The 26,902-nt window shown below is 39.0% G+C and overlaps 1 protein-coding gene across 1 annotated transcript in view; it reads left to right on the plus strand.

Annotated features, from left to right (window-relative positions):
• NBAS (NBAS subunit of NRZ tethering complex) overlaps positions 1-26,902 on the plus strand; it is a 312,019-nt gene that overhangs the window by 48,599 nt on the left and 236,518 nt on the right. The window contains exons 10-13 of the mRNA XM_070451500.1: positions 49-187; positions 7,333-7,401; positions 13,892-14,020; positions 24,051-24,114. Of these exons, the coding sequence (XP_070307601.1) occupies positions 49-187; positions 7,333-7,401; positions 13,892-14,020; positions 24,051-24,114 (401 nt within the window). The remainder of the gene's footprint in view (positions 1-48; positions 188-7,332; positions 7,402-13,891; positions 14,021-24,050; positions 24,115-26,902) is intronic.

Genomic DNA, 26,902 nt, shown 5'->3' on the forward strand with positions numbered 1-26,902 from the left:
CCTGTTCATATTTTTAATTTATCACTTCTCTACCTTTCTCTGTTTTAGACTTTTGCTGGTTGGTGGATGTGAAACTGCTGAAGTGGGCATATCAAAAGCTGCTAGCTGTGGACTGTCTGCCTGGAGAGTTCTTTCAGGATCACCCTATTATAAGCCCGTTACTCATGGCGGCGACAGGGTCACTGCAGTAAGTCTCATTTATGGTATTTCATTTTGTTCATTTAGACCTTATCTAAAGGTCTTAGATAAGCCCTTTGTAAGATATATGGAGAAAGAAGCAATCTGCCTTAAATGAGGAAAGTGACTTAATACAAGTGAAATTTTAGGACTTCTATCAAATATCAAATTTATCTAAAGCATGCTTTATTTAACTTGGTCTCATTTTTAGTAAAAATATTTGCAGATATGAAGAAAAATGATTTAGCAGTACTGTTACTTGCACTTGCTTATTTAGACCTTGACATTTATTAAGTCCTTTGATGCGCTGGCAGCAGTTCTGAGCACTCTCACAGGTTTGTAGCTCATTTAACTCTCAGTAACCTTTTGAGATGGCAGTGGCAACCCACTCCAGTACTCTTGCCTGGAAAACCCCATGGATGGAGGAGCCTGGTGGGCTGCAGTCCATGGGGAAGCAAAGAGTCGGACGCGACTGAGCAACTTTACTTTCACTTTTCACTTTCACTTTTCTGCATTGGAGAAGGAAATGGCAACCCACTCCAGTGTTCTTGCCTGGAGAATCCCAGGGACAGTGGAGCCTGGTGGGCTGCCGTCTATGGGGTCGCACAGAGTCGGACACGACTGAAGCGACTTAGCAGCAGCAGCAGCAACCCTTTGAGATAGGTATTGTCAGTAGCCCAAGTCTGTTGATGAGGAAGGTGAAATTTGGCTGGGTTTAGCCAGCTAGCAAGTGGCAGAATGAGAGTGCAAAATCTGGCAGGAGTTCCCTATTCAAGTTCTTAACTGCTTTGGCTCTTCCATTTTGTTACATATTGATTGGGACTATTTATCCACCTGTTCATTTATTCACTCTATTATTGAGCTTCTGTTTTCTATCAGTCACTCCTTTCTGCTGCAGTTAGTATAGGCTAGGCTCTGCTGTGATAATAAAAATTAGCCACATAAACAGACAAATGAAGAATCCTGACATTTTTATCACTTACCTCGTGAAAGCGTATCCCTTATTTGTGGCAAAGCCTGTTGTTGATACCATGACTTCCTGGAAAGCTTGTTCCAAGTGATGATTAAAGGATCTGTGGAGGCTGGTACTCTGAAGGGCCCACTGTCTCAGTTTAGGGCATTAGGTGGGGAAGCAGAGTAGTAAAAGGAGGGACTTACTGTCTCACACCAGAGCTGGCATCACTTCTGCTCACAGTTCACTGCCTGTAACTCATCATGTAGCTCCTGCTACCTTCAAAGGGTCTGGAAAGTAGTTTTCTGTGTCTAGAAAGGAGAGAAAAACTAGACGTTAGTGAATATTAATTGTTTCTACCATATTGACCGTGGCTCAGCTGGTAAAGAATCCGCCATCCCTGGGTTGGGAAGATACCCTGGAGGAGGGAACACCTACCCACTCCAGTATTCTGGCCTGGAGAATTCCATGGACTGCATAGTCCTCTGGGTTGCAAAGAGTCAGACACGACTGAGCGACTTGCACTTTGACCGTATTGGCCACTCTGTGGTTTGTATTTGTTTTTTTGTATAAACTGTATGATCATAATTATGGACCCTGTGCTTTGCATGTTGCCTGATATGTGGTGGGCATTTGTATTTTTCTAGTGAGGGAAGAAACCAAGAGATTGAAGTGAAACATGACATAAGTGATGATTATTCCTATGAATGTATTTGTTCCAGTTTTTGTCTGAAAATGAATGTATTTGTTCCATTATTTCTGTCTCAAAATAATGATATAAAAATAATCCTCTAAAACGATGGTTAAATGTTTCAAGGTTGAAGAGGAGCCAGTGAAGTAGTACTTTTGAAGAGAAACCTTTAGCAATCATAGTAGGCCTCCATTTTTGTTTGTTTGTTTGTTTGTTTAATTTTTAGCATATGCTGACATATGTGATGATGAATTTAGCCCAAAAAAGTAGTAAGTTTTTTTTTTTTTTTTTAATCAGGTCAATTTACTGGTACAATATGGCACCAGACTTTAAAGCTGTTTATGTTTGTTGATCAGTTCATATAGTACTGTGCCGTGTGCTTTTTCTTCCATTCATGATTGTTCTGCTCACTCTGGCACCCATTTATTCTCTCTGCAGGATCCAGTAGGAGTTCAGTTTGGGTCTTTATTAGCCACATTTTTTTTATAAGGAGCCCAAGGCACTGGGAGATTTTAGCAGCTAAAAAATAGGGCAGCAGGGATGGCACTGGTTCTCATAGTTCCTGTTTAGCGCTTTCCTCACACCCCTTGTGAAATTACATACATCTCATTGGCACCATCAAATTTATGCTGTGATGATTCTCCCATAATTTATTTAAAAAAAGAATGAGATAGCAGTTGGATGTCGTATTTCATATATGTAATAATTTAGTCGTGTTCCTCCCTCTGATTTCACACTTGGCTTGTTGCTTTATATGTGAGATGTATCAGAGCAGATCCTGAAAAAAGTTTGAACAGTTTTGTCTCTTGACTGTTAAGTCGGCAGCTTATTTTTTAAAAAATCTGTATTGAATTTGTTACAGTATTGCTTCTGTTGTATGATTTGATTTTTGGCCGCAAGGCATGTGGGATCTTAACCCCCTCAACCAGGGGATTGAACCCCCTGCCTTGAAAGGTGAAATCCCAACCACTGGACTGCCAGGGGAGTCCCTGCCGCTTAGTTTTTATTTTTTTATTTTTTTTAACTGACTGTGCCATGAGGCTTCCCGGATTTTAATTTCTAACCAAGGATTAAACCCAGACCATGGCAGTGAAAGCACTGAGTTCTAACCACTGGATCACCAAGGGTGCCCCTGCAGCTTATTTTGACATGGTTCAGTCAAAAAATAATTTTTTAAAAAGTGTACGTATGCATACAGAAAATGCAGTCATGGTGAAATGTTAATTGGTGAACTCAGGTAAAAGGTATATTGGTATTTCATTGTGTAGTCATTTCACCTAACTATAAAATTTGTCAAAATGTTACAGGTTGAGGGAAAAACAGAAAGAATAGGTAAATGTGGAGGATATAAGATGAGAAAAGTTGGCTAACTGTGAAGGGCTGTCTCAGTGGGGTGTCATCGAGTGTATTTATGACAGAGTCTGGGCCAGGGGAGGCACGAAGAACTGTCACGTACAACGAAGCCTTTTTTTCACCGTGGCTTCTTTGAATTTTCTGTGCTTTCACTTTGCTCCTCCTTCAAGGATTGGAATCCGCTCTGCTATGTGTGGTCCTTCCTTCTCTGGCCTGAAGCTTCAATATTGGAGTCTCTTAAAAGAAAATTGCTTGTGCACTGACAGAATAAGTGGGGGGAAATATTGAATTGCAAATTGAGGGCTCCGCTGTATGATAAACTTCTTGAAATGCTGCAAGAGTATTTTAATTACGTTAGTGCCTTTTAAATGCGTCCTGCAGCTAAACTCGCAATCATTCTGGTAGCCTTCCCCTCCCTCAAAGTAATTTCAAGCTATAGGATTAGTTCCCCTTGTCAGGTGGCAGATATTGTTCGCATCGAACCGCTTATTGTTTGTTTAAGGCTGCTATTGTGTTGGGGTGGCTATTGACGGAAAAAGTGCTGCTGATGCGTATATTCTCGTATCTCTCAAGGCTGCTAGGTTGTAAAAGAAGCTATGCAAAATTCAATATATGCCTTGACCAACGTTTCCAGATTAATGTCGGTGTCACCTGTGTGAGAGTTTTATTTATTCATTTGTTCAACATCGATTCACTGCTGCAGGTATCAGAACATCAAGGGTTTGTTTACTGGACTGGAGGATACAGCTGTGTGCCCAGATGTGGGCAAGAAGCTATAGCAGATACGGGGGAGTCCAGTCACTGGGGAGGGTGGGAGGAGCCTGGGCTCAGGAGTCCGAAGGCTGGAGTTGGAATCCTCGCTCAGCACTTACTGCTCGTGTCTCATGGCTCTTGTCAGGTTCGAATGAGATGATAAACAATGAAATGTTCTACAGTGTTCATTATTGTCTACTTGTATTTTTAAGGTGGAAAATTTGGAAAAGTGCATAAGAAAGGAACCACACTATTTTTTTGTAGCTGCTGCTGCTGCCTCTTCAGTATGGGATTTGCTGTGGAAAGAATACAGGCTTTTTGACATCCTGTTTCTCTGAGAAAATAGAAGTAATCTGAATATTTTCATAAAGAGCCTACATCGACATTTCAGCTTTGTATTTTTTTTCTTGTTATTACTGATGAGCTGTGCTTGGACCAGCCAAGGCTAGCTGCTCTGTTTGTTCACTGGATCTCACACTTTTTCTTATTGAAGGATGTTTTTCCAAATCATGAATCTTGCTGCCAGTTAGGTTTATCAGCAAGCAGTGTGCATTTATTTTTCCCATTGTAAAACCTTTTTAGTTTAGGGCACTTACACCCTACTAAATCCTGCTACCAGCCCCTTTCTTTCCTTTTCATGAGTCTTCTATACTTGATCAGTTTCCTCTTTTTCTGTTCTCTCTTGAATTTACCTTGTGGGGCTTTACCTCTATGATGTCACTGAAATTGTGTTACTGGTATCAGTGCCCTCCAATATTTTACTAGTTGATTGGTATTCTTTAGTTCTAATTACTTATACAAAAATCAGTTATTTGATTTTATTTTCCCCTTCCTGTCTCCTTTCTTCTCCTTTTCCTAGTTATTTCTATATTTTTGTCGAAATACACAGTATTTATACGTTAGCTTCAGCTCTTGTCCTCATTTTTCTTTAGTCATAGGTGAATACCTATATATTTTATTTATTTTATTTATATATTTTAAAATGCCACTTTGGAGTTTTCCCAGTTACCTCTTGGTTGGATGAAATCATCCTTTGATAGATGTTTGGAGAAGGGCTCATAGATGAAGAGTTTCTGAGATTCTTTGGAATTGCTTTTCATAGCCTGGATATTTGAAGGAAAACTTCCTTCATATATCAGTGCAGATGACACAAAGGATATAAGACCTTTGGTTTACTTGTTCTTTCATTGAACTTAAAAAATACTGCTCTATTGTTGGCTTTGCTTTGGGTGCGAAATTTGAAAAGTTGATGTGAGTTGGATTATCTTTCCTTTGTGTATTATTTGGCCATTTTGTTGGGAGGCTTTGAGGATTTCTGTATCTTTGCTTGGTAAAGAATCTGCCTGCAGTGCAGGAGACCCTGGTTTGACTCCTGAGTTGGGAAGATCCGCTGGAAAAAGGATAGGCTACCTGCTGGGTTCGATCCCTGGGTCAGGAAGATCCCCTGGAGAAGGAAATGGCAACCCACTCCAGTATTCTTGCCTGGAGAATCCCATGGACAGAGGAGCCTGGTGGGCTACAGTCCATGGGGTCGCAAAGGTCGGACACAACTTCACTTTCACCTGCTCCAATATTCTTGGGCTTCCCTTGTAGCTCAGCTGGTAAAGAATCTGCCTGCAGTGCAGGAGACCTGGGTTCAATCCCTGGGTTGGAAAGATCCCTGGAGAAGGGAAAATCTACCCACCACAGTATTCTGGCCTGGAGAATTCCATGGACTATGTAGTCCATGGGGTCACAAAGAGTCAGACACGACTGAGCAACTTTCACTTTGGAATCTAATAGACTTCCTGGACTATTTCTTGGAGTTGCTTTTTCTGGGTTAATATTTCCAGGTACCTATTCATGCTTTCAGTGTATAGATCAGATCAGTTTTCATTGCTGAAAAGTTTTCGTGGACCGTGACTTTAGGCGGTGGTTTTAGATAGACCTTAGACCCCTGTGCTAGCTTGTCTCATCTGTTCTTCTGGAGCCTGCATTAGTTTTTTCAGTCTGGTTTTCCTCACCACCACGCTTGATGGTGGGCTTGGGTTGGGGTAGGTGGAATGTGGGGGTTGGCAAGAGCAGTGCAGATGACACATTGAGAGATTTCTCCTTCTGTCTACAGTGATTTTGAAGTTTGGGTTATCTTTTTTCTTCTTCAAATTTAGCTGAAATAAACTTCATGGAGATTTATTTTTCCCTTCTTGCATTTTCTTGCTTTTGGAGGAAATGTGGAGCTAGACCACCAGTAATGTCTTCAGTTACTCAAAAGTTCTGGTAGGAACATTTTAACCTCAGCTCAAGCATGCTCCCCTCTTTGCCTTTTTCTTTTAAAGTGAGGTTCACATAATACAAAATTGACCATTAAATATTTTAAAGGGTACAGTTTAGTGGCATTTAGTACATTCAGTGTTGTGTAACCACCACCACTGGTCCAGGCATTTTCATCACCCCAAAGGGAAATGCCAAACCCATTAAACAGTCCCTTCTCTCCAGCTCCTGGCAATCACTAATCTGCTTTCTGGTTCCATAAATTTACCTATGCTGAAATTTTCATACTAACAGAGTCATACAGTATGAGATTTTATATCTGACGTCTTTGATTTAGCAACATATTTTTGATGTTCATCCAAATTGTGGAATGCATCAATACTTCATTCCTTTTTATGACTGAATAATACTCTGTTATATAGATATCCTCCATTCTTTAGTTAGTGGACATATGAGTTGTTTGTACATTTTGGCTATTATTAATAGTGTCACTATGAACATTTGTGCCAAGTATTTGAACACCTGTTTTCAATTCTTTGGGGTATAAACTTGGGATGCAATTGCTGGGTCATATGATAATTCTGCTTAACCTTTTGAACAATTGCCAGACTCTTTCACAGTGGCTGTGCTGTTTTATGTGCCCACCAGCAGTGTACTGGTGTTTCAAGTTCTCTGTACTACTTCAGTTATACTTATTTTCCATTTCTAAAATATAGCTTTGTCTCTTGCTTTTAAATCTAGAGACAAAAATAGTCTTGTGTTATATTATTTCAAATACTTGTTTCTAGATTTTATTCTGGTATTTTCCAAGAATAGGATCAATTTCTTCATGAATGAAGTTTCTATTGGCAACCTGGGACAGTCTCATTTGAGAAGAGCTGCTCATTAGATTCTAATTTGCATAGGTTGTATTAGACTTATGTATGTATTTAAAAAACATTTGATTATGACTTTATTTTGTAAGATTTGTAACTTGGTTGATTTTTTTCCCAAACAAAAACAAAATCTCACCAAGATTTCTGATATTTATTGATTTTCTTAACCATTTCTTAAAATACTAGATATGCTAGAGTTTTCATTGCACGATGAAAGGACTTTATACAATGAGGAAGTGTTCCATTGATCTTTAATTGCATGATGTGTGTTTATTTTGTAGGTACCAAAGACACTGGGATTATTAAGGATGTTAAGTGGCAAGTTTTACAGTCGCCAGGGACAAGAACAGGTAATGCAGATTGGCTTAACCTTAGAAAACATTTTCACCAAAGTCCACTTAAGGACAAAGTTGAATAAACCTTGAACATGACAGATTTTTCACCTGAATTTGCTCTAAATTATACACTGTGTGGGTGTATGCATTAATAAGGATTCATGAAGCTGTTCACTGAAGATTTGTGTATTTTACTATGTATGTCATTCTTATCTCAATAAGGAAAATTAAAAGAAAATTTCAAGAATGAACCTAGTCCTCTTGGGTCTGGGAATATAGCCCAAAGAAGTTTCCTGGAAGCATTATTTATCTTTGAATCTTCTTATTTTATCTTACTTGGGAATTTTGTGTCCTTGTCCATAACATATACTTTTTATTTGTTGATTTTAAAATATTCCTTCCCTTGCATGTTTACAATTTTCCAGTTAGCTTTCTCTTTGGCCATTTCATGGAGTTTGTCTTTATCTTGCAGATGAAGAACTATATGACAGACTAAATGCCTTGGCCTCTGCCTTGTACTTTATTCTTTCTAATTTACTGTGTTGCCTCTGTTCTTTCTGTGACCATATTAGTTCATGAAAGCATTGCTTTTTTGAGTCGGACTTCTAAACTACAGTGGGTTCAGCTATCTACTGAACTCCTTGAGGGCAGGGATTTATGTTTGTTTTGTTCACTGCAGGTTCCCCAGAGTATATAACAGTGCCTGGCATGTACTGTGTATTACTGAATATGTAATATTCAATACATGTTGAGTATTGGAAGAGCAGTGCTTACAAATTCACCTTTTATTGAGCTGAGGTTTTTTTTTTTCTTTAAGTGTATGTAATAATTTAGAACATTTTGAATGCATTTGCTAGAATTCAGTTCTTTGATTTGAATATAGCTTGTCCATTTGAAAGGTATAATAAAATTGGAGATCACTTGTTTTTGATTGCTCTGTATAGATGATAAACAGATGAAGAAAGTGAGACAATTTAGTCTTCATACAAAGATCTGATATTTAACATTGGAAAAATTCTCTTAGAATGGACAATTGAAAAGTTTTATTGCAGCGTTTGAGAGAAGACACAGTTCCTGCTCCAAATATTGCTGCAAGTTGTAGAAGACCCTAATTAGTGTTTTTAATTAACACAAGATCAAATGGACATTTATGCTAATGATTTAACATAGTGAGAAATAGAAGTTAAAATAATGTTTACATTATTTCAGTAGCGTTTTGTTAGTATCACATTGCTGCACAAAAGAATCAGTGAAGAGGAAAACATCTTCTAGAGAATTTTAGGGAGCAGTTTAAGGTGGGGAGGGGTAAATAGGAGGATAGACAGTGAAGTTAATTAAAAGGGCTATAAGTGAATTATTAATGTAAGAAGACAGTTTACTGTGTCTTTGTAAATCCTTTTAAGATGCTTCTACTCAGTGATTCTCACTTACCAAGTAATTAGTTTGCTAGACCACCTTTGAGGTTAAAACCTCATGGAGTAAACTGAAGCAGGTGGTAAGTGATAGTCACTGTTTTTCTTTTCCTCAGCTTTATTGAGAGATAATTGACAAATGAAATTGTAAGATAGTTAAATTGATTTGATACAGGCACATATACATTATGAGCAGATTTTCTGCCACTGACATAATTAATACATGTATCACCTCACATATTTACTTTTTGTGCCTCTGTTACACTTAAATCCTACCCTCAACAAATTTCAGTGATAGAATACAGTGTTATCACCTGTAGTTATCAGTGTTATACATTAGGTCCTCAGACTTCATTCATCTTATAACTGAAGATTATACAGCTTTATCAACCTCTGCCTTTGCTCCAGTCCCCAGCCCCTGGTAGACAAATACTATTCTATTCACTGTATTCATGATTTTGACTTATTATTTTTGACTTATGATTTTCTTTATAGATTCTGTGTATAAGTGATACAACAGTGTTTGTCTTTTTTTAATCTGGCTTATTTCACTTAGCAAAATGCAGTCCAGTCTCATTCATGTTTTTTTGCAAATGACAGGATTTCCTTCCTTTTTTTTAAGATGAATAATGTTCCCATGTTGAAGAATAAGGATTAATTAATTCTTCATATATTAATTTATGTATAAAATAGGGATCTTCTTTTATCCTTCTGCATGTGGCTGTCCAGTTTTTCCAGTATCATATACTGATGAGACTGTTTTCCCCATTGTGTATTCTTGGCTCTTTTATTGTAAGTTAATGGACTGTATATGCCTGAGTTTAGTTCTGGCCTGTCTGTTCTGTTCCATTGCCTTGTGTATCTGTTTTTATGTCAGTTTCGTATGTGTTTAATTACTATTTGCAATGTGGTTTAAACCTGGATGTATGATGCCTCTAGTTTTGTTCTTCTTTTTCAGGATTATTTTGACTCCTTGGGTCTTTTGTGGTACCATACAACTTTTAGGATTGTTTTTTCTATTTCTTTAAATAATGCCTTTGTAATTTTGACAGAGATTGCATTGAATCTGTAGATCACTTTGGGTAGTATGGACATTTTAACAATAGTAATTTTTTCAGTCCATGAACATGGAATTTCTTTAATTTGTGCCTTCTTCAGTTTCTTTCATTAATGTCTTAAGGCTTTCAGTGTATATGCCTCTCACTTCCTTGTTTAAATTTATTCCTAAGTATTTTACTGTTTTTGATGTTGTTAATGTGATTGTTTTCTTAATTTCTCTTACTGATAGAAATTGTCTTATTGTATGGAAACTGTACGTTGATTTCTGTATCCTGCAATTATGAATTTATTTATTCTAACAGGTTTTCGGTAGTCTTTAGGGTTTTCTATTTATAATACCATGTGATCTGCAAACTGAGCCAGTTTTGCTTCTTATTTTCTGAATTCTATGTCTTTTAATTCTTTCTCTTGCCTAATTGCTCTGGCTGGGACTTTTTTTATACCACGTTGGATAAAAGTGACAAGATGGGCACCCTTGTTACTCATCTTGGAGCTTTCTGCTTTTCCCTGCTAAGTTACATATTCTTGACTGACATTCCAGCTGTTGAAATGATGATTAAAATGAAAATGACATTGATAGTTGAGGAATGTGAAAGAAATTCACTGATATATTTTAACCAAAGTGAAAATTAGTTACCCCTAAATTTTATTGCCTTTACCACTACTTAAGTTAGATGGAGGAGAAGAGAACAAAATTGTTATTCACGTAACCTGAGATATCTTAATACAATAGGCGGGGTTTGAATGTTGAGGTTAACTTTTATTGTGGTGTTTATTTTGGTGTACAGTTGGTTGAAAAGCCATTTCCTCCTATTTCCAAAGCACATACTCTCGAATTCTCTTTTTTGCCAACCAACAGACTTTCCAGTTTCTGAATACTGCAGACTCTGCTCAGGTTTCTGAGTACTGCACACTCTGAATTCAGCATGGGTTTTCTAACTGTGCCTTTACATCTTGTGTTGCAGTTACTGACAGGATAATAAATTATTTTCTGGTCCAGAAATACCCTGCATGCTGTAGATACTCAGAAAACTTTCTACAAATAAAAAGCAGAGTTTAGAAGGAAATCACTGTGTTTCTAAAGTAATAAAGGTGACTTATCTATCTTTGGCTGGCTACAATTCAGTTCCTACTAATAACCGTGTCTTCTTACTGTGCATGTTTATGGAAGTTAAACAGATAACTTGAGACTTGAAAGAAACGAACATTTAATGTGTATATGTGTAATGCCTGAGATTTGCTTTAAAATCTTCCAGGGGACAGAAGTCCCCAATGGCATTGTGGTGATTGGGGAATGACACGTGTGACAAGCTTGAAATGTTGATATGTTTGTTTAAGATGGTTGTTAGGCCCATGGGTATTTATTATGCTGCAGTTTCAGCTTTAGTGTGTGTGAGTGCAAATTTCTGCAACAAAATGCTTGTGGAAGGGAATGATGCTTTTGCAGTGTGGACGCCATGGTATCAAAGGAAACTAAGGGCATCCAGAAAAAAAAGCCAGTGGGGACATTTCAGTGAATATATTTATTGCTTAAGTGTGCAGGAAGGATGGAAGGGAGGGAGGGATGAACACAAAAGGATGTTTAACATATTTGTTCATTATTTCCCTGGTCGTAATGCTGCTGTTAAATTATTCACATTATTCAGTGTGCATTTTTTGGCTTAGGTTTTTTTTGTGTGTGTGTATGTGTGTTTTTATAAACTTCCTACTTGCTTTCAAAGCACTTAAAAATAATTTATTTATTTTAATTGGAGGCTAATTACTTTACAGTATTGTAGTGGTTTTTGCCATACATTGACATTAATCAGCCATGGGTATACATGTGTTCCGCATCCTGAACCACCCCCCATCCCCGCCCCCTCCCTCCCTCAAAGCACTTTTAGTGAAGTTGTTTGGTAGAGTCCTGCATGTTACCATACAGAGCACAATTAGCACGTGACTAATTGTTCAGGTGCTCAAGCAATAAAGTAAACTTGATCATAGTTTCTTCTGAGGAGCATGCCTGTCACTATTAGGAAGGCCGTGGCCCAGGTGAGGGCAGTGATCGTGGTGCCCTCTGGGCACGTGGAGGGGCAGGGGAGACTCTGCGTGGTTCGGGTCCTGCTGTTTATACAGAATGATATACAGATGGTATGTGGGCAGATGATCATACAGACCATACAGATGATCTTGGGCAGGTGTTGTCACACTTCAGGTCTTCAGTTTCTTCATCTGTCAACTCTGAAGCTTGGGTGGAAAGTTCTTTTCATTAACCCAGATGAGTGCTTCAGAGCCCGTCTTGTGCGGAACCACGGAGCTAGTTGACAGAGAGTTGTGACAGGAAGATGCCAGGTCCTTCATCTACTTGTTGGGGCTTTCCTGGTGGCACACACGGTAAAGCGTCTGCCTCCAGTGCTGGAGACCTAGGTTCCATCCCTGGGTTGGGAGGAATTCTCCTAGACAAGGAAATGGCAACCCACTCCAGTATTCTTGCCTGGAAAATCCCATGAACCGGAGGAGCCTGGTGGGCTACAGTCCATGGGGTCGCAAAGAGTTGGACACAACTGAGCGACTTCACTTTCACTTTCATCTTCTACTTATTGTTCCGTCTCCATCACAGAGGAAGAGATGTGGTATATGCAGATTTTTGCTTGATGTGCTTCTGCTTTGGTCGCTTCTCCTTCTCAAGCATTTGTATTTTAATCTCTTACATTTAATTATGGCATTCTGGAATAGATCTGTTATATCTCATTAAAGTGATTTTAGTCCTCAGTGAGGAGATTAGAGTATGCTAATCTTGTCTGTTCACTCATTCAGCCATGTCCCTCACTTCCAGAAATTGCTCTCCTTGTTTTTGATGGCCAGTGTGGCTAGTTGTTTTAGACTCGAGGACTTAAACTCTGTCTGCAGAGGCCAGGTAGATAATAATGGTGAATCAAGTCGGTTGTAAATTCTGTTTTTTTTGGTATAGTCATTGTTACTTTTCAGTTCTGCAGCTTTCAGCCTCAATCTTGGGGCCATAATAGAAAATAATGGGGGTTTTGGCTAGCTGGAAAGCTCATGACCCTTCTAAGAGGGTAAATACTACCTAGTTCCAGCCAGTTATGCCCTTTGGGCCCTGTATTGCCAGCTTTTCTAAATGTGCAGGAGAAATATGGCTGTGGACTGCCATTTTCTGGTGTTTTATTTTTTGTGGGGAGACTACCTTAGAGCCTGTTCTTAATAAATGCTTGAATGGGTAATAGGTCTTCAGTTAGTATTTCTTAAATTCTTCCAGTTCTGTTGTAGTTGTTTGGTAGGTAACATCTCTGCTGGGGATGGTTTCTCTTGTGGTAATTGAGCAAACCTGGTGTCCTCGTGGGAAAGGAGTGAGATTATGTGGACAAGTAGAACTGGGAAGGCTAGTCTTCCTCTGTGTAGCCCAGGATTGGCCATGTAACGTCAGTATATTACAAAGTGTCTCTGTTTTGTGGCAACACTTAGATTCCTTAAATCAAATAATTTGCTGGCAGATCTGAAAAATCTTACCCATCTAATTTGTTTCTTAAATTAAGGCATGCATTTTCCTCTAGTCGATCTTTTATTCCCTTTGAACCCTTCTCCCCTCCACCTCTTCCTCTGCTTCTCATTCATAGCATGAATTTGTGGCTTGTCCATGGTGTAGAATGTTCCAGGAATTGTGTTCATGTAGAATCTTGTAAAAATTACAAAATTTAAGAAATGCATAATTTTCTCAACATCAATGCATAAGATACTGAGAACACATAGTAATCTGTGTGTGATATAAAGGAATGTTTTTATAATGCTCACTTATGTGGATTTTACGTTATATGTAAATCATAACACTGTAAAGGAGATTGAAAAAACACCTTTGGGCAGGAGTCCTGTTTTTTGTTTTCTGGAGCACCTTTATAATATGAAGCTGTCCGAGTCCTTAGTTATGCGAGATCGCTTACGACAAGGCAGCCCTGAAGAATGATATTAATTTCTGGAAGTTATTTCTATTGGCTACAAGTCCCTTGCTCTGACGTTACTGTAATATAATTGTTGTCTAGGATGGGATCTTCAAGATGAGCCTCTCTCCAGATGGGACCCTCCTTGCAGCCATTCACTTCTCAGGAAAGCTGAGCATCTGGGCCATCCCGTCTCTGAAGCAGCAAGGGGAGTGGACTCAACACGAGCAGGTGTGTCTCTCGATTATGATTATTCCTAGAATGATTCTCGCGTGAGGGTGAGTACTGACAATACAGATTTCATTTTTGTGATATTTTACGTTTATTTAAAATGTGGCTCACAGCTTTTATTTATTCTGATCATTCCTAGGCTGTCCTTTGTTTAAAATATTATCACAGTAGCAGGATAAATGAGGAACAGAGTAGCACTCCTTGCTGATACTGATCTGTAGAACAGGACACTGTATCCTGAGTGTCCTCTGTCCACTGAACTCTGCATGTCCCCTGCCTCCTCATTCCCCCAATACAGAATGGAGGTGTTAATTTTTCAGCAAAATTAGCTAATATCAAAGATTCAAAAGGTCGTTTTCTTCAGAGGAGTTCCCCTTCTTTCCAGATCTTGTAGTTCCAGTAATCCTGGGCTTCCTTCAGGTTGAAGGGAGTTCTCTTTACTCCTAAGGCAGTTAGAGAAGATACAGAGAAAGATAGAACTGTTAAGCGTTTTAGTGTCTGGAAATGACAGGGTTTGAGAGGTAAACAATTGAGTTGTTTAGGAACAGATAGAATCAACATCTATTGTAATCTAAAATCAGCATGGACAGGTGAGGTCTGCTTGTCTAATGCCATGTATTGTGATAGAATGAAGGTTTAAGAAAAATCCTTTCAGGTGCATGCAGCTAATGTTATAAATGGTTTAATCCTCTGAGGATCATTTTGTCTGTCAGCACTTTGAGTGTTGATTCTCCTTCCCTTGTATCTGCATGCCCCTTTCCTAGAGGAATATCCGGCTATCAGCTTCGGTGATAGTTTTGTGATTCTGGATAAGAAATATATCCCCTGAAAGATATGAATGGATCAAGGTCTTTCTTTAGTATTCGTTTGAATTTTATTTTGTCAGAGTGCACCATTAAAAGAACTGTTAATGAGCAAACAGCATTTTGTATTTCTCAGACTAGAGGAAAAGAGAAAGGGCCTCTACATTTTCATACTCTTTCACAGACTTTTTTTTTTTGCTGTTTTTTTCTCTTAGGAACAATTTTAGGAAGATTTTTTTTTCCTTTTCCTAATTCCTCATCGTGTTGAATTTAATTTGATCTCCACATCTCAGCCACTCTCAGTGGATCTGAGTTTGCTCTAAATAGAAGAGATCTTCCTCAGTTTTCAACCTCAGTAATCAAATACAGGGACATTCTTTCTGTCTCTTGTGAAATGAGAGCTAAGTTGACTTGTATCTTCTCTCTAGAAGTGAAGTGGATCAGCTCCTAAAACTTTAATATGTTCATGTGGGCTCATCAGATAATTGATCCAGAAAGTACCATGCATTTTTCATGGTTATCAATGTACAGTGATGAAATATTTACCTTTCATTATTGGAATAGACCCTGATATTCTATTTTATGTGGGAAATTTTACATTTGGGCGAACTTTTTCTTTAAAGGTGAACACTGATTATTAAAGTCGTTTATAATAGAAACATTGATCGAGTTCTGAAGCACACTTCATATTTCATCTTTTGAGTATCCTGGAATGTCATACATATTGAATAAGCACTATTTAAAAAAATTCATTAGTATGCTCTTTTTTTAAAAAAAAATTCTGGATACTTTTTTTGCTTGCAAAGATCAGTTGCATCTGTTGTAGTCTTTATTGGCACACATTTGATTTTTTAACTGGTTAGACATTTTAATCCTTATTTGCCAATCAATTTCATTATAATTTATTATACTTCAGCTCGTGAATGTTATTCATTGACTTTTTATAATGATTCTCTTAAAACACAAAAATTGTTTAAGAATCTTAACTCAGGAGTGAGTAAATTTAAATGTCTCAGTGGTTTGGAACAGGTCATCAGAAAAGTAATGTGAGAAGAAATGAAGGGACTTCAGAAATGGCCACAAGGGTCCGTGGGAGGGGCGAGTTCAGGCCAGGAATTCGCCTATGGTGTTGTCTTAGGGAGAGTCTTTTGAACAGAAATACCGCGAGAGTTTAGAAGGCAGTTGGTCAGAAATTGCTGAAGCCGGTTTTTGTGTTGTACCTGTGAGTTTCCACCTCACCCCTGTAGCTCTGATTCAGCGCTCCTCATACAGCCTGTAGACAAGATGGTACGATGATACAGCTCCTCAAGCTAGTTGTACCTTTTATTATAAGTTACACATTTGGGGGGCTTATGTATCAGTTTCTTTTTATTTGCTTGATATAAATTATCTCCTTTGAATGCCTGAGTAAACTGGAAGAAAGAGGATTTAGGACTCACAAAACTGAAAATCACGGACCCTAGTTGCCATCACCAAGGACATTTTCAAGTAGTGGAGTCCTTTGCTGAGGGGTCCGTGGCTTAGTGATGTCCCTGGACCTGATCCCTCTTTGGGTGCCATTCTCACTGCTGCTGCGCACACCCTCTTTCCAGAGTGCAGCCCCTCGCAGGCTGGGGGCTGCCAGCGCCTCCCTCGGCTGCTGCTGCTCCGCACCTGGAAGGACTAGCTGAACAGGACTGAGTCTGCCCTCTGAGACCCCTGCTTCACAGTAAATTCTCGTCGACAATTGAGAACAGGGAGGGCATTAACCTTATCCATTCTGAGGTTGTGGTTGGAATACTGTACAGGCGCCTCCACTTACCTGTCGTCTTTTCTGGCCTGGTCATTATGCCATTTATACATGCTCCCTGAACTCTCCTCTCCTGCTCCCTGTTTTTGTCTAACCCTTTTCTGTTTTGCTTTCTGAAACTTCATTCCATCAATAAACAGGTTGCTAGGAGGCTTCAGCATTTTTACAGAGCGTTCTGAAATAAATGTATCCGGTTTACAGAACTCAGTAGGATTGAGGTACAGGCATGCAGTAGTCTTGTAGCTTTTATAAAATGAACTCTAATTATATATATTAAATAATAACCTCTATTTACTGAGCACTTATTTTGCCTTAGGGTTTCTCAGCAAGTAAGCAGTAGACCTGAGGTTTGGTTTCATGACTCTTTGGCTCTGATGTCCATGCTCTTTCCATGACCATGTGAGAAAATAAATATATTTTTTAAAAGGTGGAAAAAACCCTGTTGGTTAAGCTTTTTATCAGGCTTTGTTTATTTTATCTTTAAAAGAAAAGAGACAAATTATTTTTCTCAGTGAACTTAATACAAATTTCTTCAGCCTTCTCAGATATGTTGAACTCTAGAGCTGTTAATAGTTAGTGTGTACCGTATACTAGAATAAGTAACTAAGAAAGACTCTCACTGATAAACCCTTAACTTTATGATGGATATCTACAGTACTTCTGATGTGGTGACATGAGGTGAGGGTGTTAACTGTTCAACAAAAGGAGTTTGAACAATCATACTGTGTTTGAGTCTTTCAACTGTATCTGGGGGATTAATCGCATTGGGTATTGGACATTTTAGATTTGGACTTGAATGTATGGAGAGAGTCACTAAAATCTAGTGTACTAGTCAGATAACAGAGAACAAACTAGTGGTTACCAATAGAGAGGGAAGAGGGGAGCAGTAAGACATGGGTAGGGAATTAAGGGGTACAAACTATTATGTATAAAATAAGCTGCAAGAATATATTGTTCAGCACAGGAAATACAGCCAATATTTTATAATAACTATAAATGGAGACTAACCCATAAAAATTTTGAATCACTGTGTTGTATACCTGTAACTTAATGTAATACTGTACATAAGCTGTACTTAAGTAAAAAAAAGTCAAATAGTGCAGTCGAGTAAATGTAATAAAACTTGAATGTAACAGAGCTGTATAGAGTAGGTTGTTACTTATAATATCATAAAATAATAAAGTTCAAGAATTTGAATCTGTACCGAGTCCTAGAGTAGAAAATGTAATAAATCACAGCCCCTTGCCCTTAAGACATTCATAGTCTTGCAAGGAAAATTATTAACAAATAAAGAAAATAATGTGTTAGTATTTTGCTTCCGTTGGTGGTGTTGGGGGGGGATTGCTGGGAGTAAATGGTGTTTGTATATTAAAGCTTGGCTTTCAACAGCAATTTTATCTCTTGTGTTTACTTCACAATCTTATTAATCAGAACATGTTTTTAGCTCATTTTAAGAGATGGGAATAGTGCTGAAGAAAGTTAATTTAGATTGCGAAATGTTAGAATGTTAGAATCAATGTTCCATCTAGACTCAGGTCCTCTGACTTCATAGGTCAAGCCTGCCCCACCCCCCCACCCTCCAGAGACTCTTCTTACAGCCTTTACATGTAGAAATCCTGACTTTAAGTGGGAAAGTTGGGTCCTAGCTGAGATGGTAATGGGAAACACGGAGAGATAACCCATGTGGTTTACATGAATGGCACCTGGAGTCGTGTGCTCCATTATGCAGAGTTCACTGGGAATGTGGAAATACTAATAAGCCAGAGGTATAGTGTCACTCCCCTGGTGGCTCAGACAGTAAAGGATCTGCCTGCACTGGAGGAGACCCAGGTTCAGTCTCTGGGTTGGGAAGATCCCTTGGAGGAAGGAATGGCCATCCATTCCAGTATTCTTGCTTGGGAACTGCTATGGACCAAAGAACCTGGCAGGCTACAGTCCATGGGGTCGCAAAGAGTTGGCCATAACTGAGCAACTAATACTTCAGTCTTTGACTTTTTCATATTGTCACTTACCAAATATGTGGTGTCATTTTGTATATTCATCCCTGGCTGAAAATATTGAAAAACTCTTAAACAACTCAAAAACACTACCAACAGCTGCTCTTTTTTCATTTGTCCAGCAATAGTCGAGTGACCTTGGGCCAGGTTATGGCAGGCTTTGGATTTCTTTGTGGTTTGTCTGGGAAACAAATGGACAGCCAATTAATTTAAAATGGTGCATATAATGTATGGGGACTTTGTGTATATAGTATATGGGGACTTTACTTACAGTATACTGAAGTATATATACTTATAAGTACTATCAGGCACTCAGTCATGTCCGACTCTTTGCGACCACATGGACTGCAGACTGCCAGGCTTCCCTGTCCCTCTCCAATTCCTGGAGCTTGCTCAAACTCATGTCTGACAAGTCGGTGATGCCATCCAGCCATCTCATCCTCTGTCGTCCCCTTCTCCTCCTGCCTTCAGTCTTTCCCAGCATCAGGGTCTTTTCCAATGAGTCACTTCTTTGCATCAGGTGGCCAATGTATACTATAGTATATAAGACCTTACATACTAAATAGTGTTTGTGGTATATAGGGACTTAAGACTTCACCTTCCAATACAGGGGGTGTGGATTCAATTCTCTGGTTGGGGAGCTAAGATCTCACATGCCTCACAGCCAAAAAACCAAAACATAAAATATAAACAGTATTGTAACAAGTTCAATGAAGACTTTAAAAATGGTCCACATCCAACAATCTTAAATATATATATAGAGTATGTGCATGCTGAGTTGCTTCAGTCGTGTTTGACTCTCACTCTTTGAGACTCCATGGACTATAGCCTGCCAGGCTCCTCTGTCCATGGGAGATTCTCCAGGCAAGAAGACTAGAGGGGGTCACCATGCCCTCCTTCAGGGGATCTTCCTGACTCAGGGATTGAACCCGTGTCTCTTATGTCTCTTGCATTGACAGGCAGGTTCTTTACCTCTGGCGCCACCTGGGAATCCCATGTAGTGTATCCCCTGTAAAGCTTACTGCTTTACCTTGAATGTTGCCCGAGAAAAAAATTAATGTTTCTGTTGCCTGATATGGACTTAAAAATCTTTTACCAAATTGTGAATTCAGCTTGTCTGGGCCTTTCTTCAAGCAATACACTACTTTATTGGTTTTCATAATACTATGCTTTGTTTGAATGAGTGTTTTCTCTGTAAAATCTAATGATTAAAGATAGTTTGGAAGTGTCTATTCTGATTTACTTCTATCCAGTTTTCAGTTGATTAAATACTTTGGCTTTCATTGTCAATATGAAAATCCATCTGGCTGGAAATCTATTAAGTTTTGTTCATGTTTGGAATATATAGTAAAATTGCCAGTGATTTTCATTTCCAACATTTCCCATATGTTATGTTTATATATTTACATCTCATTTTGGCCTTAATTTTTCTCTGAAGAAGTTCTATTACTTGCTTATTTGTGCTTCCTTAGATGTAGTAGACACAAGACTTACCATTTCCATTTGATTTTATTTTCTCATTGACACGTGTAGGTGCTGGAGTAATTTTGTGAAGGAGATGAATCAGTGAAGGATAAGTGGGAAGATGATAGTTCTTGTGATTAATCGGGATCTTATCCACAGCTGTTTTCACAGCTTCACTAGACTGTCAGTTCTTTGAGAAGAGACACTGAACACACATTTCTTTCCTGAGTTCTAACAGAGGGCTTGGCATATTAAATACTGATAAATGTTTGTGGAATGAATAAGCATTTAAGGGTTACTTTCATGCTATTGAGAACAAGGTCTTTGTTATGTTTAGCTTCAAGCCATTAAAAAAGAAGTCAACAAATAAAATCCTTAAATCTGAGAAGACAGATTTAAGCCTACTGCATTAGCCATAATAGCCTTTCTGTACAAAATCTATAACTGTATTCTTGGGGCATCCTCCTAGGCTGTTTTCAGACATATGGTAGTATGTCACACAGGGAAGAGTGATATGGAGGTTGCTTCTCAGAATATATCAACACAGTACTGGGAGTGAGTGCCAACTCTGTGCTTTCGTAGAGGTCTTGGGAACTTGGTGATCCTGTCCTCAAAGCAACAGCCTCCAGAGTTTGTGTCAGATGCTGTAAAGCAGAGCCAGACCATGGTTCTCACAGATCGAGTCCTTGGGGTTCTGGGGTGGTAAGTGTGGGCAAGTTTGAGTAGTATGAGGGGAGCAGTGGGAATGTCAGCTTAGAAAGTGGTGAGGGACAAGCCATCAGGATAATGGTCCAGCAGGTCATCACTGCCTGAGGCAGAGTTCAGTTTGGGATTTTGTTTGCTCTTCTTTCTTAGATATACTGTATGGATAATTCTGTCAAACTCCCACATATTGTAAAGTTGAATGCTTAGTTCAGACATGTAGACTGAATTGCTATGTACTCCTAAGATAAAGATGCAGTTAGATATATACCCCAAAGAATTTAAAACAGATACTCAGATACAGTACATTTGCATACATGTTCACAGCAGCCACAAGCTGGAAACAAGCCAAATGTCTTTTAATAGAAGGATGAACAAACAGATCGTGGTATATACTTGTGATAGAATATTATGCAACTGTGTAAAAGGAACGAACTACCTATCCATGTGACATCTTAGGTCAATCTCGGGAACAAGGTTACCTATTGTTTGAACCCATTTATACAAAATATCCAGAATAGGTAAATCCGCAGAATCAGAGGGTACCTTGTTGATGGCTGGGGAGAAGGGACAAGGGAAGTAAAGGTATAGTGACTAACCGGTTTTATTTTGAAGTGATAAAAAGGTTTTGGAACTAGATGGAGGCGAAAGAACACTGTGAATGTACTAAATAGCAATAAGTTATTTGTTTAAAAGTGGTTAATTTTATGTTATGTTTGTATCAGCTCAATGAAAAAATGATCTCATTAATCTTCTTCTCCCCACAGACCCCCCAAACAAAAGAATGCATAGAATTAGAATAAGATGCCCTGTTGTCTTGTACTTTGACCTTTTTTTTCTTTTTCTGAATAAGGCTAGTATTTCCCTACCTGTGTCCTCTGCACGCTGTGTTCTCTGACTGGAATGTCGTCCTCCGTCCATTTTCCACGTCCAAGTCTTATCCAGCTAGAAATGTATACGTCACCATCAGGCTTTCTTTGTTCCTCTTCAACTCGCTTTATCTTTCTCAATGTGTGTGCTCAGTTGTGTCTGACTCTTTGTGAACTCCTGCCACCCACCCTCCCCCCATGGACTGTAGTCCACCAGGCTCCTTTGTCCACGGAATTTTACAGGCACGAATACTGAAGTGGGTTGCCATTTGCTTCTCCAGGGGATCTTGCCAACCCAGGGACTGAACACGTGTCTTGCCTGTCCCACAGTGGCAGCTGGATTCCTTACCCTTGCACCACCTGGGAACCCCTCATCTTCCTGAAGCCTGTGTCCAAAATCATCTCTTCATCCTTTGAGGACCCCTAGCACTCTTATCTGTAGGTCTTTTTGGGGGCAGTTACCCAATGTGACCTTGGGTTATAGTTATTTATACCCATTTCTTAGTTATATCCTTGAGTATGGGGCCTGTAATGTCTGATTTTTTTTTTTTTCTCCTTTCACAGTGTAAGCACGCAGTGTTCATTGGCCAAATATCAGAAGAAGCCACACTTTTGAGGAGGTGTGGGAATATTTGTACTATGCCAACTTAATTTTTCTGTAGCTTAGCCATCCTAGTTAGAACTCGGCGATTCAAAAGATTGATGAGTTCATTCCCTCAATTCAGCATTTAGCTGCTGTGACAGGTGTTCCCTGACAGATGGTGGGAGTACAAGGACCACAGACAGAGACCTGGAGGCAGGGGAAGAGGTCGTCACCTTGTTTTTAGCATGGGTTTCCCAAGTGGAGACACCTGTTGTTTAAGCAATTTCCATGGAACAGCCTAGGCCCAGAGTGTGGAGCTTGGCTCTGTCGACTCTAGTACTGTTCATTCGTGGTCCTCTGGCTCATCTTGGAATTCTGAAAGAATTCAAAAATTCTCTGAATTCTGAAAATGTTTCTGCCAATGAGATGACTTCTTTTCTGACAAGCGTTCTTGTTAAATTTCTCTGTAATCTGTGTATCTTTAAATTTACCCAAAGCTGAATCATAATTATTATTTGTGGGGCTTAAAGTTTTGAAGTGTTGCTCCACAGCACCCTTGTGTCCTCTAGAATGTAAGTGGGATGCTCCCATGGCATCACATAAACAGATGCTGGCAGGCACCTCTGTTGTGGTGGAGGTGCAGCTGCCGATTCGGAGGCACTGGAAGCTTCTAAGGGGCCTTAGAAGTGGTCAGATACGATCTTAATTTAGTTGATTATTTTCTGTAGTACATACCTTATTTTAATTCTTTGAAACTTAATCTTTTTTTTTTTAATTAAGTAAGCTAGGACAATCCATTTCTTTCCTTAGTATATAAATAGCCTTATATGGCAACTTTTTTTTTTTCTGATAAAGAATTATATCTTCTGTCCTTGTAGTGACTTGTCACAGTAGTGGAGAGTGGAAAGTATTCTCAGGCTGTGGAAAAAAATGCCAGTTTTAATACTGTAACGTATTAGCCACTGATAATTTGGTAATAAAGCATACATGCTTATTCTCTTGCGTTAAATGAAAAAGCACATATTGACATATTGACATAAGTAGAGCCTCACTTTTTTTTAGGCTTAAGATTTCAGATAACCCCCAGCTGATATTTTGTTGTTCCCTCCACCCCATACTCTTGTGATTCTGGAGGTTATGGAATTACCAGTGGTCCTGGGAATTGTCAGACAGTGGCTTAATCTCAGTTGTTTTGTTATGTTTGAGAGATGGTGATGTGTCCTGACGTTCACAAAAGTGGGCATGACATTGTGTTGCCATGAGATTAGACAATGCATGTGTTGAATTTGAGGATTGCCTGGTTTTATATATATATATATATATATATATATATATATATATATATATATATTGATTTAGTAGGTATTCAGTCATAGAAAGTTAGAAGTGGGGTTAACACGAAAGCTGTGGTTCAGCCTCAGAGCTGTGGGAGCTGACACCTCAAGGGTTGCTCAGGTATGAGCAGGGTAGCATTTACATCCAGGCCAGTGTTTTACTCACAGCAGCATAGCTGTTCTCCTCCCAGTATGCATGTGTATGTGTGTCCGCATGCACGCACAGAATTGTTAGTGTATTCTCCTTTGATTTATATGAATTATATTCCTGCTGTCATTGTTCTTATGCTATTTTCTTCATTAAATTGAGTCACAGTACTTGCATGTGCACATCTTCAGTGTATGAACAATTGCTCTTCAAGATCTTGGAAATATATTTCAACTAGGTGTCACTAAGATCAAAGGAAAGCATCATTTCTGTTTTCTGTTAAAACAAAATTTTCTTACCTTGTTGAACAAAGAATTTATGTGCCTGTGTTTCAAATTCAGCCTGGCTACGATGACCTTAATCCTGATTGGAGACTCTCTACTGAGAAGAGAAAAAAAATCAAAGGTGAGTTGTATGATGTGTGATAATTAAAACCTTAAGAGACTCTTCATCTTTAGTAAAGGTACATAGGATAAAGAATATGGAGGGGAAGGAAAACTCTTTTTTTCTTTCTACTACTCTAGGTTCTCTGGCTGGGGCCTTATAAAATGGGGTTGACAAAAGATAGATTAATCAGAGAAATAAGCAGAAGTTTGTTAGTGTGTACTTTGAGTTGATACATGGAATAACTCAGAGGATTGATTAGAAATTGGGCTTATATAGCATCAAAGAAATAGTTTCTAGAGAAGCGTGAAGACAAAGGAAAAGTAGCTGGGATTTCTCAGTTCAGTTCAGTCGCTTGGTTGTGTCTGACTCTTTGTGACCCCATGGACTGCAGCACTTCCCTGTCCATCACCAGCTCCTAGAGCTTGTTCAAACTCGTGTCCATCAAGTCAGTGATATCATCCAGCCATCTCATCCTCTGTCGTCCCCTTCTCCTCCTGCCTTCAATTTTTCCCAGCATCAGGGTCTTTTCAAATGAGTCAGTTCTTCGCATCAGGTGGCCAAAGTATTGGAGTTTCAGCTTCAACATCAGTGCTTCCAGTGTACTAACCAGGCCTGACTCTGTTTAGCTTCCGAAATCAGATGAGGTCGGGAGCGTTCAGGGTGGTATGGCCGTAGACCGGAGTTTCTAGAAGTGGAAATACGTGGGGAAAGTAATGGGATACAAGCACTAGTCTGTGATGTAGATTCCTTTGGTGCTCTCTCTGGCCTCATAAGAGTTGAAATTTGTCTCCAGTCATGAACTCTTGTTCCTCCTGGCAGAGAGTGAAGAGAACAACTTTGTATATTTATGTCCTTTGTTGTTGGTGTTTAGTCACGAAGTCATGTCCAGCTGTGACCCCATGGACTGTAGCCTGCCAGACTCCTCCATCCATGGGATTTTCCAGGCAAGAATATTGGAGTGGGTTGCCATTTCCTCCTTTAGCGGATCTTCCAGACCCAGGAACCGAACCCATGTCTCCTGCATTGGCAGGCGGATTCTTTACCACTGAACCACCAGGAAAACCAAAGTTTATGTCCTACTTTTAGGCAAATAGAGGACAGAGAGCTTTTCTTGTATCTGCTTCTTCCTTGGCTCCAGCCCTAAGTAATCTTTATGCCAAAGTGGCATATTTTGAAGTGGCATATTCTGCCACCCTACATATAAAAGTCTCTAGATACTTCTTCACTTTGCAGGGAACATTAAGATTTCGTAGAATGAAGACAAGGCAACAGATCCAACTTTCTGCTGGTCAGTTGTTAATATTTCGAGTTTTCCCAAGGCCGAGTCAGAGCTGTGTCAGGCAGCATGGCTCTCCTGTCTCAAGCCAGCATGGAGACGGCAAGTTCACAGGTCATACGTGTGGTCCTTTGTAAATGAGCGTGCAGGAGATTGCAGAAGGGGATTTCTCAAAGAGGAAACTGAGCAGTTATCTCTGGGCCTGGGCTGAGCATGTGGTAGGTAGTAAGTAATGAGACATTGGAGGGATTCTTTTTTCATACATATCCCATGTCTAAATTATTATTATTTTTTAGTAATGAGCATGTGTTATTTTTATAAATAAATAAAACCTGCATTATTTACAGTTAATTAGAAGCAGTAGTGATTATTTAATTGGTAGATGAAAACTGAAAACAGAAATTTAAAAATTAAGACTTTGACTAATCAGTTCTTTCTTTTTTTCTGGTGAGACTCCCCTAGTTCAATACTTCTGAATTTTTAAGTGTCTCCTATAAAATGAATCATAGTTATCAGGCTTCAAAATCTTTATTAAATTATGCTTCTAATTACATTTAAATAGATTAAAAGTACTGATTCATTTATATCATCTGTCATGTTCATATATTCACTTTTGTTAAATAATCATCCAAAATACTCGTCTAGAAAAACATTTTTGAGAAAATAATTTGTCAGAGCAGAAGGTTGACAACATATTTAAATAATTTGCTCTTTTTCATCCCCCCTTTACGTTAAGCTATAAGCTGAGGAACATTGATTTTGATGTTTTCTTGGAATTCCTTATTTGTACAGATTGCTTTAGGCTTAAATAGGAAGAAGATGTTGAGTTATTATAGTCTTTGTTTTTAATTAAAATAATGGGTTATTCTAATAGAGTTAATTTCCTATTTTATTTTTTGCTTGGTGGTGCTTCACGACTTCTGGGATCTTTGTTCCCCGACCAGAGATCAAACCCAGGCCAGGGCAGTGAAGGCACTGGTCCAAGGCACTGGTCCTAACCACTGGTCCACCAGGGAATTCCACTAACCTATTTTGCTCATATATTTTAAAGTTTATGGTTTGCTGTTTTATGTATTACCTTTGAACCTCATCAGATTGTCAGTGGAACAAGTAAGGTATGAAAAGGGCAATAAAATTAGAATAAATATCATGCTATTTCCTTTTGAATGCCTTAGTTTGGTGAACCACAATTCATTTTTCTCTTCCCCCACCCACCCATTTCTTTACTGGTCTTGAATGTATTTTCCTCTTTCTGATTAGTTGCTGGTGTGTGTGCTCAGTCGTGTCCGACTCTTTGTGGGCCCCATGGACGCCCACCAGGCTCCTTTGTCCATGGAATTTTCCAGGCATGAATACTGGAGTGGGTTGCTGGGTATTTCTTCAGGGGATCTTCCTGACCTGGGGATTGAAGCCACGTCTCTTATGTCGCCTGCATTGGCAGGCAGATTCTTCACCACTAGTGCCACCTGGGAAGCTCCAGTTGCAAATGTAGGGGAGAAAAAAATTCTTTTTCCTTCTACCCTACTAAAT

The sequence above is a fragment of the Odocoileus virginianus genome, chromosome 2 (genome assembly GCF_023699985.2).
Source record: "Odocoileus virginianus isolate 20LAN1187 ecotype Illinois chromosome 2, Ovbor_1.2, whole genome shotgun sequence".
Taxonomy (NCBI): domain Eukaryota; kingdom Metazoa; phylum Chordata; class Mammalia; order Artiodactyla; family Cervidae; genus Odocoileus; species Odocoileus virginianus.